At 34.3% G+C, this 20395-nt stretch overlaps 4 protein-coding genes across 6 annotated transcripts; 1 reads left to right on the forward strand and 3 right to left on the reverse strand.

The window, feature by feature from the left end:
• Positions 1-234: 234 nt before the first annotated feature.
• On the reverse strand, positions 235-2125 carry LOC145128838 (SOUL heme-binding family protein). 2 transcript variants are annotated; one of them, XM_079063632.1, is made up of 8 exons: positions 1804-2125; positions 1630-1716; positions 1470-1540; positions 1271-1372; positions 1046-1150; positions 813-948; positions 588-697; positions 235-511 (listed from the first exon to the last, which is right to left on the reverse strand). In XM_079063632.1, exons 1-8 carry the CDS (start codon positions 1991-1993, stop codon positions 437-439), a joined length of 876 nt encoding a protein of 291 aa, XP_078919758.1. In that variant the 5' UTR covers positions 1994-2125; the 3' UTR covers positions 235-436. The 2 variants fall into 2 exon arrangements, with proteins under 2 accessions (XP_078919758.1, XP_078919759.1); XM_079063633.1 differs by having other exon boundaries at positions 1810-2124.
• Positions 2126-5982: 3857 nt separating this feature from the next.
• On the reverse strand, positions 5983-8207 carry APG10 (Aldolase-type TIM barrel family protein). Of its 2 annotated transcripts, none has more exons than XM_079063669.1 (9): positions 8116-8207; positions 7617-7777; positions 7391-7452; positions 7095-7302; positions 6918-7003; positions 6745-6846; positions 6523-6656; positions 6387-6435; positions 5983-6276 (listed from the first exon to the last, which is right to left on the reverse strand). In XM_079063669.1, exons 2-9 carry the CDS (start codon positions 7744-7746, stop codon positions 6100-6102), a joined length of 948 nt encoding a protein of 315 aa, XP_078919795.1. In that variant the 5' UTR covers positions 7747-7777; positions 8116-8207; the 3' UTR covers positions 5983-6099. The 2 variants fall into 2 exon arrangements, with proteins under 2 accessions (XP_078919795.1, XP_078919796.1); XM_079063670.1 differs by having other exon boundaries at positions 7617-7804; positions 8116-8193.
• A 3269-nt stretch (positions 8208-11476) lies between these two features.
• LOC145134352 (peptide methionine sulfoxide reductase B5-like) lies at positions 11477-13115 on the reverse strand. Its single transcript, XM_079069208.1, has 3 exons — positions 12850-13115; positions 11865-12021; positions 11477-11767 (listed from the first exon to the last, which is right to left on the reverse strand). The coding sequence occupies exons 1-3, from the start codon at positions 12933-12935 to the stop codon at positions 11618-11620; spliced, it is 393 nt and encodes a 130-aa protein (XP_078925334.1). The 5' UTR covers positions 12936-13115; the 3' UTR covers positions 11477-11617.
• A 1117-nt stretch (positions 13116-14232) lies between these two features.
• On the forward strand, positions 14233-17397 carry LOC145133988 (Iron-sulfur cluster biosynthesis family protein). The gene is made up of 4 exons (XM_079068926.1): positions 14233-14650; positions 16583-16707; positions 16791-16899; positions 17071-17397. The coding sequence occupies exons 1-4, from the start codon at positions 14474-14476 to the stop codon at positions 17131-17133; spliced, it is 474 nt and encodes a 157-aa protein (XP_078925052.1). The 5' UTR covers positions 14233-14473; the 3' UTR covers positions 17134-17397.
• Positions 17398-20395: the final 2998 nt, after the last annotated feature.

Here is a 20395-nt window from a genome sequence, read left to right on the forward strand (position 1 = left end):
GAAGGCAAAAAAGCACCAAAGTTGCAACTTTTCGGAAACCACAGGGACCATTTTTAAAATTTTGTCTAGTTTATATTTCTAATGGATCAAATGGCCAACATTTATAATCATAGTTAAAGATGAAACAGACCAAACAAGTGGAAAGTCGACTAAAGTGAATTAAGATGCTTACAAATTACAACCTCCTCCTCAACAGGTATTGCAAAATTTCAGAATATTAAAACTGACATCAAATTAAACGTCTAATCAATCACGTGATTTATTTGATGTCCTTCATGTGAAGGCAAACAGCAAAATTCTATAAGGTATATACAACCAACATATAAGTTATATATCAACACAACTTATCATACTATGCATATCAACATGTAATTAACTACTTGTGTCTGTGTACATAGGAATCAGGAAAGACATACATGATACATCTGTGTGCTTGCTACTCTTGTTTCCTTTCCACTTCTAGGGAAATCTCATTCCGCCGTGTAAATGGAAGTGTAAATGGTGGGTTATACTGAAAATAATACACAACACTTCTTATTAATTATTATTTTTTATTCTTTCAAGATGCGTTTATATAGTTTAATTACCTGTGCAACCTCCACCGACGCCCCGCTTTTTACTTTGTATTGACTATCATTCTTTAGGCTGTTCCTGAGTCTTGATTCCCGGCGTATAACATCTTCATCACTCACAAACCCTGAATTGAGATTTCAGAATGCCATATTTTTCATAAATGTACATTTTCTTTTAATCAAAATAGGCTCTAATTTCGTCTTTCTTTTAGAATATAATCAATGAAAGGAATCACTTACCTGAAAAGGCAACAACAGCCACAGTTCTACCTGGCACCTCTTTGATAGTTACAGCAGAGTTTTTGGGCAGTGGCAACTTGGAACCATATTTTGAAGGCATCACAAATGACATCTTCCATTTATCTTCATCTTCCAGCTGAATATTACCCGAAAATGGTAAATAACAAAGATAAGAGAAGATTCTATATATAAACTCTATAAACATGTAAATTGTAATGGAGGTATGGACCTACCTTCTTTGTTATCACAGGGGTAGTCATATCCATTGCCACACCTTCAGATTGGATTTTTCGTGTAAGAACAGGGGTTGTCATCTCCATTGTTTCGTTTAATGTATTCTGGAAGAACATATACGGATCAAGAACAGTATAAAAAGATAATTGTATTGTAGTATGTTGAATTGTTGATGTTCCTAAAGTTTATTTGTATCAAGAAATCTGTAAGGAGAGATTGAATACCTTACCAAATAGGTATTCAGCTAGTACATTGAATGATTGAGATGCACCATTTAGATCGAATCCATATTTTCCAGGCATTGTAGTCTCAGCTACAAAGTAAGGCTGATTGAAAGCCAAAATCAGAGTTACCAGGAGGAACATGAAAAAAAAAAAAAAAAACAAAAAAAAAAAACTTGTTTATAAGGAGATTAAGCAATACCTCTAGTTCTCTGATCTCATACTGATCGTTTCTGGTCAAAACTTTGAACCTCACGGTTTCCAGGTCGGGAACTGGAAACACAAAATTACAGAAATAGAAACCCTGAAGTAAGAAAAGAAGAAGAAAAACGTCTAAATTGGTTCCTTTAGATTACACAAACCTGACATCAAAGCTTCTTCCAAATTCCGACTCTCGAACCTCTTCGGAAACACATATTTGGCCGTCTCTGTCGCCAAATCCGCCAAAACTACAACAAATTCATTAAACTTACGGTATGAAATTACCGAGTATAATCAAAATAGGAAAGTGTAAAGAATAGGGGGGAATTGAAGACATCTACGTCGTTGAGAGACGGAAGTAGTTTGGGAGGCGAGAGCGAATATAAGAGATACTCGAGCTTCAAGAGCAGACATATTGTTAGCAGCGGTGGTTCTTCTTGTTGCGACGACGGATGATGGTGGTCTTTCGGTGGCCATTGATTTGGGGACTAGGGTTACAGGAGAAGGGTAAATTGATCGAGACATTGTTGCCTTGGAGTTAGAGGGTGTGTTTGAATTTCAGTTAGTAGTGGTGAGTCTGATGGTAGTTACTTTGGCCTTCATCTTCCACTCATTCCAATAAAATAAACGTCGACAAACTACAACCGCTACCATCAGCGATCTTTTCTTGAACAAATATAACAAAACAAGAGGTATCGATGTTAAGGAAAATTATCACAAAATACCTAATATTTTTAAAAAAGTTTTACTTTAGTTCCAAAAAAAAATTTGAATAGAAAAGTTTCGATTATTTGATTTTACATAATAATATGTCATTTCCTGTTAAAAAAATATTTTTTTGTTAATTTGAACCAAAATGAAATAATCGTGACTTTTATGTTAAAAAATTATTTTTTTGGACTAAAGTGAAACTTTTCTGAAAATATTGAGATTTGTTTGACAATTTCCTTGTTAAAAATGGCAAAAACTGACAGAGGAAGTAACATGATATAAAATAAACCGCTTTGAGTAATTGATTCCAATCCGGTTTAATTATACGGGTGGATACGTCATGACATAGGAATTATACATGTTAAAGATTGAGAATTTCACCTCGAAAATTACATATTCATTTATATACATATTTTTTTTAATTATTTAGATAAATTGGACAGACCAAAACCAAAATCTTATATACAAGAAAATTTAGGTTTGGTAGCTTTGTAACGTGGAATGACTTAAACACCTAGGTCAAAATTTTATTTTTTGAATTTCGTTTCTCTCCAATACTCTACAGGTCCACTCGACTACTCCCTCCTTCTCACGAACTTGAAACTTTGCACTCCCAACTCCAACTTTCCACTGTATCCTTTATATACTATGAATTTCGTCTTTTCGCCTCCCAACTCCTATTCTTTCCTGTTTTTCATTTTTTTTTTCTTTTTTGCCTTCCAACTCCTACTCTTTCAACTTGTTAAATAATTTCAACCTGACATGAAACATATTTACTATTTCTAACATTGATTCGCAACCTGACACGAAAATAAATAGGTTGACTCGACACAACATGATAAACGGGTCGGGTTAGGGTCAAGCTCTCTTAACCCGTTCAATGTTTCAACTAGACGCAAATCAGACACAACACGACATGTTTTCCAGGACTATTGACATCTGTGACTCTTTTTCCAAACCAAATTTTACATGGTCCATCTGAAATGAAATTTCAAAAATTATCTATGGATTTCAAAAATGGTTTTCCAAAAATGTAGAATTATTTTTTAAATACTAAAAATGGAATTCTTATATAAAAGGTTGATTTTGGGTTGTACATAAACAAGGTATTATGTGCATACCCTTTTGTTCAATAATCTTCTAAAGATGCAATTTGAAAATATTACCAAGAACGAGTTCGAAAATGTTATCAAGGACGAGTTCAAAAATGTTACCAAAAACTAGTTCGGAAATCTTACTAAGAACTATTTCAAAATTTTGAAGTTAGTTCGAAAATTTGATTTCTTTCAATGAGAACTAAGAGTTTGTATGTTTTTATTTATTGCAGTTTTGTCCAAGTTTCCATAAAAAAAATGAAAAAGATAGCTTACGGGTTGGAAATATACTACTTGGATATACCAACAAGCAATTGAGATTCTCATGATTCAATTTGTTTTTGCATAACTTGTTTGAAGATGTTAGAATTAAGTAGTTATTTGTACAAATTGGTTAAATCATGTTCAAAAATTTATGGCGTAAATGATTGTACTAGTTAATTAATGTTAGGCGACTATACAATTTCATATAATACAATGAACGATTTGATAAAATAGCTTAGTATGCAACTAAAAAATCATTCATTTAAATCAAACGTGTAATAATAACCTTCAATTAGGATTTCTGAATTGTTACACACAACGTTAGCCTTAGCCATATTCTTACTGTCCTTACTTGAGACCCTCGACTTTAGTGATTCAGTTGGTATAGGAGCTTGATAGTTTAAACGAGTATGGCTCAATTGTTGGCATCGATTGCATCCATTTAGCATCGGGCCCTCACCTTGAGAAGGCATGTGCAGTGGCAAGGCCACATATATCATATATGGAAGGTAGGTCACTTGACCCGTCTTTTTTTCTTTTTTTTATAATAGCTTATATAGAATAAAATAAGATGACCTATCTAAAATATTTTAAATGAACTACCTAATAATATTGGTAAACAAAAAAGATATAAAAATAAGATTTTAAAGCCCATATTTTGTTTAATAGCCCAAAATGTTAGGTATAATTGAATAAGTATAGCCCAATACAAAATTAAATTAAAAAATAAATAAAAGATAAAGGTGATTACTTAGAATAACGGCTCAACAGACAACAACGACTCCAAGGGCAAGACTTCAATCAATTCATAATTCATTAGTCATCAACCATTCATGATTCACAAATCAAATTTCATTAAATGTAAGTTTTTTTTTTTTGAACTGACTGTTTCATTAAATCGTTCTTCCTCTATGCTAATATTATTAATATTAAATATTTATTAATAATGAAATATGAATATGAGAAATCGATTACACGGTAGTTTTTTTTCTTTTCTTTTTACTAATACTGAATATTGATGTGTGATTTGTGAATCATTCAATGATTCCACAACATAAATTTTGATAAATTTATGATTTTATACTAGGTTTTTTTTTTCAATATGAATTGATGATTTGATTGTTGTTCAATTGTTCAATTGTTTGATTATTCGATATTTCGATTGTTGTTTGTGAATTACGAATTGTGAAATAAGAATTTAGAAGAGATTGCTTGAAAAATCGACATTTTCAACCTCAACTATAAGTTTCCACAACATGTTATTGTTTATACGACCCGACTCGACCCGACCCGGACCTGTAACTAGTTTTTTTTTTCTTTCATTTTCTATCGGTTTCATTTAAAAGGCGAACCATGTTGTTTTACGTTCTAGACTCGCCACTGGGCGTGTGAAGGTGTTCTTTAGGGTTGTCAGCTTGTCGTTTGTCCATAAGCATGAGCCTAACGATTGTTACCTCATCAGGGCTCTTGCCATTCAGTAGGGTATGGAAGATTGGTCAAAATATGTCTAAAAACAATATATGACTAGATGTGTATAAATGCAAAAGTTTGTTACTCTCCCATTTTATTGATAATTCTTAAGAAATATTTTCGTTACAAAAATTGATCAAATTGTATATTAAATTATGTTGGAAATATTTTTATGTGATTATCACTTGAAATAAGTTGAGAATTTATTTATATTTGCCTAACAAACATTATCAGAATATTTCAGGTTTAAAGAATGTCTAAATGGTTGAAGACTTATATGAAGCAGAACTTTCAAGTCTACCAAAGCTTTCTAGACAAACAAAGCTTTCAGGGTTCAGGACCAACAAAGCTTTTTGGACAAAAAGAGCTTTCTAATGACTAGCATGTTATGATTAACACAACATAATAAAAAATGCTCAAGTAAATTCAAGACTCAAGAGTTGGATGGAAATTTAACGGAAACCTAACGGAATTGGAATATTTCATCCATACTCTGTTAAGTAAGACAATATGTCATTTGATGACTCATGATGACATGTCAACACCTAATTGGTTAAACCATGTCATGGGTTTTTCCAAGTCTATTAAATAAGGCCCTTTACACTCATTATGGGTTTTTCCAAGTCTTATAAATAAGGCCCTTTACACTCATTATAAGTTGCTCATTCCCTAGTTGCTCGATTGCTCATTCACCTCCACAATTTTCTAAAGAGAATTTGAGAGCCTTTTACTTCGTAACATCTAAGAGCATTTTTAGAGTGCTTAGAGCACCTTTAGAAGTTTCATAGCACTTTAAATCATTTGTAATCACAATTCAATGAAGATGAATATGAAACAACTTTTGAGTCTTTACAAGTATTTAACTTTCCGCATCTTTGTCATTTGACAATTCCGAAACTGATTCAGTTTTCAACACTTGGACTTTTTAAGTCGGGTTTTACTGTATTTCAATTTCATCAAATTCAACCCACCAAATAACGTTTCAAATGTCATGCAAATTATTAATATATTGAGTTACAACTACAACAGAGAGAGTCGCATTCAAAATCGGCATCCTCTATTCTTCGATTAAAAAAAAATACACAAAAGAAACTACACTGTGAGTGCCTCTTGCTGGGAATGCCAAGCTACAACATCCTTATAACCCAAATCACCACCAAAAATATCCAAAGCACTCCCCACTGTAACATCCACACGTCCCATTCCTGCTACTTTTATCCTCTCCAAATCCTCCATCACTGTCACCCCACCAGCATATGTAACTGGAATCTGAACCATCAAACCATTAATTAAACATTATTATATAATTTAATTATTCATTGTAATTTTCTGAATCATAAAAGCATTTTAAGATTAAATAGTTTCTTCTTTCTACTCACTGGTGAGTATTTCCCAAGCAGTGTTACAAGCTCTTCATCGATTCCCAATCTGCAATAAATAAATAAGTAACACAAATTCAACAAATTGGTCGTTAATAAATAAAAAAAAAAACGTGTAACAATAACAGCAACCTACTTTTTCCCTTCAACATCAACACCATGTACAAGAAACTCATCAGCATAAGCCGAAAGAAAATTCAATGTCATCTCATCAAGAAACACATCGCTAAATTTCTGCCATCTATCTGTCACAATCGCATATCTACCATCCTGAAATAATAATAATATTATTATTAAATAATTAAATAAATTTATAATAAGAAAAGATAGTAATGAACTAATAATGAATAACAAATACCTTCTTCCTGCAACTAAGGTCCAAGACAAGCCTTTCTTTTCCAACAATGTCAACAAGTCCTTTAAGCCTCTCAAGATCCATTTTTCCATTGTTGAATACATACTGCAATTAAGTTTTTAGATTTTTTTTTTGAAATTTTTTGAAAATTGAATTATGGGAAGAGAAAAACATACGGATGTGATGATGATGTGGCTGGCTCCTTTCTCTATGTAACTCAAGGCATTTCCTGAATTAATACCACCTCCTACTTGCAAACCACCTACTCCTCAAATCAACAATCTGTAAGTTCAGACATATTATCAAACATCAACAATGTATAAAAAAGGTAAAAGAAATGACAAGTGTTTTACCAGGGTAAGCGTGTAGTGCTTCAATGGCTGATTTATTGCTCAAAGGGTCAGCTCCAAGCATGATTACATGACCTCCTTGTAATCCATCTTCTTTGTAAAGGGTGGCATATTCTGCAGCTGATTTATCTGATTCAAAATTGGTTACTAGACTTGAATCACTTTCCTTTAAGTCTGAAAGGGTAGATCCGACAATTTGCTTTACTTTCCCCTGAAAACATCACATGAAGCACTAAGATACACAAATGTAAAGATGACAACAAGTATAACAAAAAAAGAACATATCAAGAATTACAAACCTTATGTATATCAATGCAAGGGCGAAACTTCACATTGCACTTGATTGATAGTTGTTGAGGTTCTATCACCAAAAAAAAAAAAAAAAAAAAAACTTTCTATATTGAGGTGCAAATCAAGAGAAACAAACATGTATCTAGTTGCATGTTTATGTGTGTATTCACATCTACTCACAAACATGAATATGATCAGATATATGAGTAGGGAAAATAGTGGAAATAAACGTACTTGAGCTAGATGAAGATGCTGCCACAAACTTCTGCTTCCTGGGTGATGTGTAAATTGAAGAGTTGAGTACTCTATCGGAGGAATTGAGTTGCAACCAGGTTGAACTGTAATGAAGGCTCTGAAGTCGCATATTTTCCAAATAATGATTCAACTAAGCACTCCTGCATCGGCAAGATGATGATCGGGAACTATAAGACACATGCATACTGAAATCTCATCATTCGGTTTGTAATTTTTATACTAAAAGCATTCATTATAGACTGAAATATTGTCAAGTTCTCTATCTGAAACCAAAAGCATCTGTATAAGAGTAATTCATTTTAATCCCATTTGCCAATTTTGAACATGCAATTGGAAGGATGTAGCGCTAACCATCTTCCCAGACAAAATCTACTTATTCGTATACTCTATTTCTTATCGGTCTCAAAAAAATTGAAATAAAGGCTTGATCGAACAAGAAACTAGAAATATGAGGTAGGTGTTGAAAAAGAAAGCTTACCCGTTAACTGTGGAAGATCAGAAAGCGAGACGGAGAGACGTCGCCGGCGACAATGGAATCGAAGCTAAAGGCGAATAGGCGTTTGATGGCTAGTAGGCTTTAAAGCCCTAATCAATTAAAAGGGCCCACAAACTTTCAATAGAAAAGAGCCCAAAAGCCCTAATTACAATCGCTTTAGGCTTTGGGCTATTTGTTTTCATATTTTTACTATTCTATTGTTGAATATAAAATAAGGCTGAGATTGTTTCCGATACAAAAAAGTTAAGGGTGCGTTTAGTTGCGGAAAAATGGGCCGTTTTCCGGAAAAAAATTTCAAGAAAAATGAGAATTTTGAAAACGCGTTTAGTTCGTCTATTTTTCTAAATTTTTCACGGAAAATGAAAATTTTCCGTTTTCTAAAATTACAAAGAAGTTGGAAATTTTTGGAAAACTGATAATCATTGTTTTCCACATTTTTCTAATTCCAAAATTTTTCTAAAATATAAACATACACCCACTCCCACCCCATCCACCTCTACCTACCCCCACCTTAACACCCACCCCCCCCCCACACACACACCCGCACACACACACACCAACCCACAAACACACACACACACATACATACCCACCCACACACACACACACATACATACCCACCCACACACACACACCTACAAACACACACACATACATACCCACCCACAAACACACACACACACATACATACCCGCCAACGCATCCATACACACACAAACACACTCACACACATACCCACCCACACCCCCACAAACACACAAACCCACACCTACCCCCACCCCCACCCTCACAGACACACACACACCCACACCTACCCCCACCCCCACCCTCACAGACACACACACCCTCACAGACACACACACCCACACACACACAAACCCACACCTACCCCCACATACACACACACAAACACACACTCGCACCCCCACCCACCCAACACCACACCACAATCACCGACCTACCATCACCATCACCACCACCACTAACCCGTCACTAGCACCACCACCACCGCTACCGCCGCCATCACCATCACTGACATAATTGAGGCCGCCACCACCATCGCCTGTCATCACCACCGCCGCCGCCGACCCGCTACCGTCACTGCCCCCACCCACACCTTACCACCGCTACCGTTTTCTAAAAATGAAAACCGATAGAAAAATACACATCTAAACACGTTTTCTAATTTTCTAAAACTGAAAATGAAAAATGAATAAGTTTAACTAAACGCGTTTTCTAAATTTTTCAATGAAAAATGAAAACGGAAAACGAAAATTGAAAAGGGAAAACAAAAAACGGAAAATGAAAATTGTTTTTCCGTAACTAAACGCAACCTAAGGGTGCGTTTAGTTGCGGAAAAATGAACCGTTTTCCGGAAAAAATTTCCAAGAAAAATGAGAATTTTGAAAACGCGTTTAGTTCGTCTATTTTTCTAAATTTTTCTCGGAAAATGAAAATTTTCTGTTTTCTAAAATTACAAAGAAGTTGGAAATTTTTGGAAAACTGATAATCATTGTTTTCCATATTTTTCTAATCCAAAATTTTTCTAAAATATAACTACACCCCCACTCCCACCTCTACCTACCCCCACATTAACACCCCCAACTCACCACACTCCTACCTACCCACACCCACCCACTCCCAAGCCCACCCCCACAAACACACACACACACACACACACACCCACGCCCACACACACACACACACACACACCCACCCACTCCCAAGCCCACCCCCACAAACACACACACACATCCCCCACCCCCACCCATACAAACACACACACACACACACCCACCCACTCCCAAGCCCACCCCCACAAACACACACACACATCCCCCACCCCCACCCATACAAACACACACACACACACACACACACACACACACACACCCACAAACACACATACAAACACCCACTCCTACACACACACTCACCCCCACCCCCACCCTCACCCACACCCACAAACACACACACACCCACCCCCACCTCCACATCCACAAATACACACACACACACCCACAAATACACACCCATCACCCCCACAAACACACATACACACACCCACCCCCACAAACACACACACTCACCCCCACCCCACCCACAAACACACACACACACCCACCCCCACAAATACACACATACACCTACACACTCACCCACCCACCCAACACCACTACCACAATCACCGACCTACCATCACCACCACTACTACCCCATCACCAGCAACACCACCGTCGCCGTCATCACCACCACTGCCACAATTTCCGCCACCACCACTACCGCTGCCACCCCACTGCCGTCGCCACCACCACCACCGTCTCCATCATCGACACCACCACTGCCCCCCCCCCTCACCCTACCACCGCTACCGTTTTCTAAAAATGAAAACCGATAGAAATATACACATCTAAACGCGTTTTCTAATTTTCTAAAACTGAAAATGAAAAATGAATAAGTTTTAACTGAACGCGTTTTCTAAATTTTCCAATGAAAACTATAAACGAAAAACGAAAACTTGAAAGGGAAAACAAAAAACGGAAAATGAAAACTGTTTTTCCGTAACTAAACGCAACCTAACTATTCTTGCGTGTTTGCAAATTTCGTTGTTTTTTTTTTCCAAACTCAAGTTTCATTCCATATTATCTGTCTTCAAATCTTCCTATCGTTCAAAATGACTTTTAGAAAAAAAGACTTAATGACTTATGAGGGTAGAAAAAATTATTTTTAAGAAAATGTTTTGATTAGTTTTTATAGTGAGATAAAATCAATAAGTTGTTTTTTAAAAAATATGTTTGTCTTAGCTTAAGGGTTTTTTTGAGATAATATTGATTTTTACGACTCAAAAAGCCATAAAAAGTTTTAGAAAGTTTTTGAAGGGTTAAGAAGAAGTTGTTTTAAAAATCATTTTTTGTTTGTCAAATACTTTTTTGACTTATTGAATTTTCAAAAAGCCAATAAATTGTTTTGAGATTAAATCCCAAGCACCCTCTTAATCTCGACACATTGTCATGTTAAAAAGAAAATGAATTAAGATTTTAGCAGTTTGTTGCCTGGGATTTACTAATTGTTCATGCTTTTGGAATCTGCTTTTTTCATTAGCGGCAGGATTATATCATCACGAACAACAAACCTAACATCCTTATCGACTGGGTTTGTTGTATGCATATGCCTCGAAGATTAAAAGATTTATCTTGTTTGATAATCTGTCTTTGATGATGAATAGTGAATATCCATATCATTATCATTTTCCCATTGTTTTCCAACATAAAATACCATCATTGTTTAAAGTTAAAAGTTAATAATTTGTATGCCAAAATGAAAGCCTTAAAAAACACATATATGATACAACCATGTTGACAAAACTATTGTATTTAAAATTATTACAAAGCTTTTCGCATCAAGCAATTTAAGAAGCCATAACAGTTTTCCACATACAAAAACACAAAGCAAGCCAAACCCTAAAAAGGATCACTATTTGCCATTATGATTCCGAGGCAAACTTGATGGAGATACTATTAACACAATGTCTTTCATCTGTAGGTGTCTTGAATCCCTCACCTTTAAACACATGACCTAAATGCCCTCCACAAGCTGTACAAGTAATTTCAGTCCTCCTACCATCTGGGTCCAGCTGAAAAATTAACAAATTTTAAAACTTTTTAAAAAAGACTGATACTTGTGTCAATGACACAAAAATTCAAAACTTTTTAAAGAGTAAAGAGTCTCACAGTGCGGGTGATTGCTCCAGGGAGACCCTCATAGAAAGCAGGCCAACCACAACCAGAGTTGAATTTGGTGGTTGATTTATAGAGCGGTGTTCCACAACCAGCACATGTGTATGTCCCATCAACAAAAAATTTATCATATTCACCTGTGCCTTTTGGCCTGTAAACAAAACCCAAAATTTCAAGAAAATTACCATATTGTCTCTTTCAATCATATCCTACACTCTAGAGGGTGTTGTTTCCTTTTTTACTTAATAGACTTAACTGCTAAGCTACAGATGGGTGTTTCTTTTCGACTTAAAGTCTGGCAAAGAACAAGGCCTAAAGACTTTTGGAGTTCAAAGGCAATCAAAGCTATATAAGATATATTTCCAAGATCAATTAAGATCAATAAGAAGGGTAGTCAAGACTGCAACACATGTTTAACCAACAAATGTAAGACTTGAACTATCTTATGCATCCATTTCAAAGTTTGAGATACAAACAATCAGCTCAATCCAAAACTGACATTAGTTTACTGTTATTTTGAAAAGTATGTATATGCATCTCTAATTTCCAAATCTGCTGATCACCATAAGCAATAGAGAAACCCTAGATTGGATTTGGAGTCATTTCGACCAATTCTCAGAAATGCAACTGATAAAATTATACAAAATTATCTGCTAAATTGCAACTAAGGTTATGGAGATTGTAGAATGTATGAAGTAGAGAAGCCCCAAATTAGAATTTTGGAGTCAAGTTGATGATCTTTCGTAATCAGTAATCACAGGCGAGATAATTAATCAAAACCGTTTGCTAAGAATGCAATAATGTTAAGTCGACTGTGGAGTGTAGACATGTTACCGAAATGCAACCAAATTCTTGTTAAATTTAAGTGCAATACTTTAAATGATCAGTTCTCCTACAGAAATTGATAACGCATTATTGCTGTTTAGGGATCTGAACATCTAATATAGAAAGAATTCAATGGATCAAGTAGTATACTTACTCGGTTCCTTTGTTGCGAAGGATGCGGAACTGTTCAGGGGAGAGAACTGCACGCCATTCCTCCTCTGATTTCACAATAGAACCCATTGAAATTTTATTCAGAACCGAGAAACCCTAGTTTTAGTGATATTTGGGGATTTGATTATTTTGTTGGGGATCAGAAGGATGTATCACAAATCAATAAATAAAAGATATGAACGTATCCCTGTTTGGTATCCGAAGATGAACCTGGCCCTAGAGATGGTTTCAGGGAGGGTTTGAGTCCATTTTGACTTTTGCTTCTCTTTTTAGTTTTTACAAAATTTTATTTCAACTATAACATACAAACTTTATTTATTACATTTTTATATGAACAAAATAAAATTGAGACATTTTGATATATAGAAGTTGCTTCTAGCAGTATTTTATGACAAAAAACCATAAAATATTGGGTCATGTTAAGACACAAAATCTTAAAATCTAACCCTTGATTTATAAAATAACATGAATAAAATGTTTGATAACTCTATTGTTTTTCTTCTAATTTAATGATTTTAATAACTAAGGACTAAACGCAGTCTTGCGTTTTGAATGAGTAATATATCATCTCAAAATTATATATAATAGGACTAAAGATGTCAAAATGCATGGCTTGATTCTTAAATAGTTTCTTAGTGGTTGCCGGCTTGATTCTTAAATAGTTTTTGGTCTTCTTTTAAGTAATAAATAGTTAATATATTAAATAATAAGGACCGAATGTAGTCTAGAGTATTAAATGGGTCAATAGATTAGCAAGACACATTTTACACATGCATTATCAAATAAGTCATCAAAAGACGGTTAAAACCTAAATATAAATAGAGCTGGTAAAATCTGACATGACTTACAGATCCAAGACGAAATAAATGTGTTTTGATGAAAGATTTCAACTCATTTAGGTAAACAAGTTATCATGACAAGCCACAATAATTAAATATATAAGTTTATGATCAAACTCTTTTAATCCGTTTAGTGTCTGAACATCACACCACATTATACATTTACAATGTCTAAAACTTAAAACTAAATCCGCTAACTCAAAAAACATACAACAAATAAACGAATTTGAGTAAAAAATTTTCAATATATTTAAGTAAACCAATTGACACGATATGATATGAATTATATATGTAAAGTTATAGTCAACTTTTTCAACTTGTTTATTATTTAACCCAAACATATACCATATTTTGCAAATTTCAAAGCCCTAACTTGACACGAAATAGACTCTTTCAAATCATTCTAATTTTATTTTTGTTTGTTTAAATAAGAGATTTCAACTTACAATTCTTTTTAATTTTATTTTCTGTCCTTTTCTCTTAACTTCAAAAACACGCTTAAAGTATATTAACGTGGATCATGAGCTCGTGGCCTCAACGCGATCGTGTTTAACAAGAGGCACGCAGCCTTTCAATACAAACGACCAATTTTCTAAACAAGCATTTCTTCGAACAACTGCGGGGCGAGAAAACAAAATCGAACATCACCAGCTTTATCGAGTCCCTATCGTTCCGGTCAAATTCAAGCGATTTGCGCTTAAATCTTCTTCAATTCGCAAAGCCCTCTGATGTTTCTCTGAACGTAATTTAAGGAGAAATAATCCAATTATGCAGTCGTCGAGGTCGTTGATTCAGCGGGTGGCACCAATTTTCGCAGCTCGAATTCGACATAACTCGAGACTTCTTAGCTCGACGTCGTCATCAGTTCTCGCTAAAGAGCCTCAATCGTCTTCTCCATCTCCTACCGTACAAGATTCGGTTTACTTGTCTGATAATTGCGTCCGGGTACTTTCTTTATCCTCTTTGTTTGTTTATATTGATCTGTAGGAACTTTACATATCAACGATTTATCCATGCTATTAATTTTTCTGAAATATGGTAGTGATTGTCTAAAATATTGAAAAATTCTCTAATCGAGATGCAACCCAATTAGAACGCAGAAAATTTATTTGCTTCGCTGGATGACCAGGAAATCGGATATAACCTAGTAAGGAACTATCTTGTTTGGATAAATAGTTTTTGTGAGGTCGATTTTGTTATCTGCTTGCTGGTGGGAATCCCAAATTTAAAGTTCAAGTTTTAATTTTTAAAGTAGAAAAATTGTTTTTGTTGTCAAATTGAATGTGGTAATCTAGTATTCATCCACAACCTAAAGAATTCGTATTGATTTTGAAGATGAGAGAGGAAGACTATCCAAGTAGAGTCCATAGCAATGCTTAAAACTTGACATGTTTTAGCTTTTTAGGCTATCATGTATATACTATAAATCCTATCTGGAATGACACCATGTTCATGTGGTTGTACATATATAAGCATGTGCTTGTTGTTTAGAAACCTCATGGGCTCAATTGCTTGAAGCTGCTACATAGTGCCCACTTAAAGGTGAAGTGATGGTGAAAATGGAGGTATGGTAGTTGAAATGGTTTGGCAATCTCCTCCTATAAAAGGGACAACTTTGACTTCTGTAGAAAGTCAAGGCATGTTCTTCATGTTTAACACTTTAACACTTTGTTTTCATATAGATAAGAACTATATGTAGGTGTAATAGGTTTAGGAACTTTGATAGCGTATGAATTATATCAGTTGATCTTGGCATCTTGCTGGATAACATGTTTTCGAAGCCGAATCTGAAAAGGAAAGCAAAACATGACTTTGTGTAAAACATACAAATTTGAGATTAAAGCAAAATGAAAGCATGAAGGTTGATACATATGTTAATTTAAGGTATATGAAAGTGTTTTAATCATCCAAACAGTCTTTCATATTTGTTTGTATAAGTTAAGCTTTTACAAAATCTTATTCTTTGATATTTTTGGGGAATTTTATGCATAAACTTACTAACCATGTTTATAAAACACGTCTAGAAGTTTTGTTCAAGAAAAAATACATGAAATTGTAAGAACTAAGAAGTAGGTACATGACATTCAATCTAAGTTTGAAAACGAGGTTTCCATGCAAATCTTTTAAACTATGAAAGATAACAAAATTTGGAAGCAAGTTTATGTAAGTAATAAACATGTAATAAGGCTTGAATCTCAAAAGCGAGTGAAACTGCAAAGTTTGATTGTTTGACAAAAAATTGACAAAAATTCAACTTTATGCCAAATGGTGAACTAATTTGCAAGTCCTTCAAATTTTCAAATTGAAACGTTCAACAAGTTTCTGGAAAGAACACGGATTTGTTAAAGTAAAAAAAAAATTAAAGACAAGTAAGGAATCCGGTGTTGGGACAAAATAAGAATTCTACATTCAATTTGAATTTGAAAACTGAAATTTTTATGCCTAGTTTGAGTTTTGAGTGAAAAAGGGATGTATGAATGTTGTAAACATGTTTCTGATGACGTCATAAACATGTTTTAAGAGTTTAATTGCAAAGGAAGGTGGAAATTAAAAAGTTATGTATTTGATACTTGATAGAAGGTTTAAAACAAGTTTTGTGTATTCATTAGAGATTCTGAAAGCTGATTAAAGAAGTGGGACCATTTGGGAGATTTTGTTAGTTATGTTTAAGTTTTTTTTATAATTTTTCGGATTATAGTTTGCACTTGAACTAGCTAGCTTCCACTTTGATCTCGTAGTAGTTTATGAAATAAGATTTAAGGTAAACTTTTCGTACTACAAGATTGTGGTCTTGAATAACTTGTATAAAAAAATTCTCATAAAGTTTGATTGAATGTACTTCAGGGAGTCTATTTGATGTTGTTTTAAACCATGCAGAGGATGAAAGAGTTGCAGGCTGATGAAGCTAAGGAGAAACTGCTTCGATTAAGCATAGAAGCAGGTGGTTGTTCTGGTTTTCAATACAACTTTGCACTCGAAGAGAAACCCAACAATGATGACAGGTTTGCTAAATAATCATGATTTATCTAAGGTTATGTACGTTGACTAGAGTCTTCTTATATCTATTTATTTTGAATTTTTATAGGATATTTGAGAGGGATGGTGTTAAATTGGTGGTTGACACAATATCATTAGGGTTTGTAAAAGGTGCAACTGTTGATTATGTTGAAGAGCTCATCCGTGCTGGATTTCAGGTAACTTCATTTCTTTATCATATCATCCTACTTTCATTTCTTCCTATTACAACATTGTACATTTTTTTTAAGTTCACAATTTTTAAAAAAAATCTACAAATTAGATTAGTAATCTGCTACAAGTTGACATTAGGATTTGTAAGCAGCTTGTTTCTATTTTTTTATGTGCAGGTAGCTGAAAATCCAAGTGCTGTTGGTGGTTGTAGCTGTAAAAGTTCATTCATGGTAAAATAGTTTATGGGTGGGGCATCAAATTACCCAAACTTACTTCTCTTGTGTCTGTATACATACAGATTCATTCAACACAGACACCACAACACAACCAATACGACTTACTTATTGGTCACACTTTTGATGTAATACTGTTTATGGAATACTATTATTTGTAAGCGCATTCTGTTTACTCTTTTTAGCAGCGCCTTACTGTTTAACACTTGCATTCTTTGTATGTCCAAATTTCAATATGGGGAACATGAATAAATTGCTTCTTTTCTAGTATGATCTCTATGTTTTTCTAATCAATATGGCACTTGGCAAAATCTGCAAATCTCTAGATTTTTGTAAATTAGCTATTAGATCTCAGGGAAATATTGATTTGAAAATGCGTAGAATGAGAGTTTTAAGCCGTGTGTTGTGGAGGGAGTTTAAGCAATATTTTTGTGAAAGTTGACTATGAGAGAGAGAGAGAGAATGTGGCAAAAACAGAAATAACAATGTATTTTATGTTTTTGCCACACATACGACAAAATCAGAGAGACAAAGTCACATGCAAACACACAATCACACACACAACCAGGAATACATGCGTATTTATAGCAAATCTAAGTAAGAATATGTAAAAATACAGTTGTAAAGAAAGATGTCATAATGTTGAAAATTTATTTATCAAAACAAACTAAGTTTTAATAAACATAAAAGAAATAAAGCTGAAAATTTTTTATAAAGAAAACTTAGACCAAATTTGAGAAAAAAAAAATAAGAAGGGCTAAAAATAAAATTTTTGAAAGTTGCTTGGGGCTGTCATGGACTCATGGGTCCAATTTCTGAATTTTGGTAAATTTAATAGCTATGCTAACTTAGATAAGAGACCAATTAGTACTATTCATTATTTGCATAAAATCGAATTGTCTGTTTTGATAATTGGTTTGTATATTCAGATTTTTTGAATGGTTTTCAATAAAGCAGAATTATTATTTGGATTTTAGATTAATTTAGTTTATAAAATAAGAAACGAATAGTCCAAAAAATCTGAATAACAATTGTTTATTAATATTTTTTTTTATCTTTAAATATATCTTTGAGTCATTGATTAATTTACTAATTTTGTTTTTTTAAATAGATTAGAAAACCCCACCCAATAAAAAACAATAATATGTATTTCTTCTTAAAAGTTTTATCTATAAAATTTCAAATGATAAAAATATTTTGAGTAAATTACACGAATGGTCCCTATGGTTTGGGGTAATTTGCACGTTTGGTCCCTAACTTAATTTCTAACTTGGAAGGTCCATACAGTTTGTTTTTGTTGCACGTTTGGTCCCTAACTTAATTTCTAAGTTGGAAGGTCCATACAGTTTGTTTTTGTTGCACGTTTGGTCCCTATCTTATCTAAAAAGACTATTTTGCCCTTGATTTTTTTATTTATTTAAATAAGATGGAGTAGGTAAGGTAAGGTAAGATGAGGTGGAAGTGGGGTTTGGGATGTGTTTATTTAAATAAATTAAAAAAATCAAGGGAAAAATAGTCTTTTTATGTAAGACATGGACCAAGTGCGCAACAAAAACAAATAGTAGGGACATTCCGAGTTAAAAAAAATAAGTTACAGACCAAACGTGCAAATTACCCTAAACCACACGGACCATTCGTGTAATTTACTCAAATATTTTTATTAGTGGTTGTTTACAAACTTTAACTTACAAATATATTTTTGTATATTTTAAAGAATTGGCTAATATTTAAATTATATATTTTTTAAAATGTGTAGACTCTATTGATAACTGAATTGTAAAAATTGATTCAATCGAATTTAGTTTGGACTATTCAGTTATATTTTTTAAAAATCAAAATCAATACGGATTTATTTAATTATATCAAACTGGTCCATTTAAACGAACACTCTATGCAAAGGTACCAAAATTGTTATGCAACTTCAAAATAAGGAATAATCTGCAAGATAAATTTTTTAGGACTAAATATGTAGACAAAACTGCACAAATGGTCCCTGTGGTATGTCGAAAATTGTCACTTTGGTCCAAAAAAGTTTCGACTAGCACCAGAGGTCCAAAGTTTTCATTTTGTTGCAAGTTTGGTCCAGTTTACTCTAAACTTTTTTATAATGATGATTTTACCCTTGTTTTTTGCTTTTTCATTTTTTTATTTATTTAAATATTTTTATGATTAAAAGAAAAAGAAAAAGAAAATACTTATCTCTCTCTCTCTCTCTCTCTCTCTCTCTCTAATACCCATTTTGGCATCTTGCACCTGATTTTAGTTAACATAGAGAAAACACCACAACCACCATTACTGGCTGCTGACACCCATGACCGTCATCGGAGAACACGGCCGACCACCATGTCATTCTCGCAGGAAACTCCGCCGGCCATCTCTTCAGCCACAAAGAAACAGATCGGGATTACATCGTCGTACCAACAACAACTAACGTCTCTAGAGCTCCAGCTCCCCACCGACACAGTCATCCTTCTTCTCTGACTAGATTATGGTTTCGCCTCCGCCTAGCGTCGTGAAAACCCTAGCAAAATCTATCGCTCTAACCTTCTTCGTGAAAACCCTACACAGATCTACGACCCCTCGAGTTACAGCGTTGCTGGAATGCTTCAGATCTACACCGAAATGACACCAATATCTGCTATGAACCATCACCTCCGACAAAAGGGATCAGACCACCTATTTTTTCCGGAAAATCAAGGGCTTAGACCATCTTTTGTTGCCATTCAAGGGCTCAGACATGTTCGTCACCGTAGGCAACTTGTTCAGATCGAAAACTTTCATGGCAGACAGAGGTAGATCTGGAGAGGAGCACAGATCTTCATGTCGACTTTCAGATCTGGAAGCCGGTATTGCCACTGTGAAGGGTTTCAGAACTCACTTACAATTTGCTAAGGAGCTCTCCTAAGAAGGTGGCGTGAAAATGGTGAAGCTCGATTGTACTCAAAAGAATAGTTTGCTAAGGAAGATAGGCTCAAAAATCTAGGGTTTGTTAAGGAAGATGGTCACCTCTCTAAACTCGTTTTTCAGGCCGTGGTGGTCGTGGCGTTATGAATCTCAGGCGATGGCGGCGATTCCCGGCGCTGACATCGGTTGTTTCCGGTGAGCAGTAGATGTGGTAGCTGAAGGGGGGAGAGAGAGGGGGGAGAAGTATTTTCCTTTTTATTTTTCTTTTAATCATATAAAAATATTTAAATAAATAAAAAAATTGAAAAAGCAAATAATAAGGGTAAAATCGTCATTACAAAAAAGTTTAAAGTAAATTGGACCA

The sequence above is a fragment of the Lactuca virosa genome, chromosome 8 (genome assembly GCF_052849685.1).
Source record: "Lactuca virosa cultivar CGN04683 chromosome 8, Lactuca_virosa_CGN04683_v6, whole genome shotgun sequence".
Taxonomy (NCBI): Eukaryota; Viridiplantae; Streptophyta; class Magnoliopsida; order Asterales; family Asteraceae; genus Lactuca; species Lactuca virosa.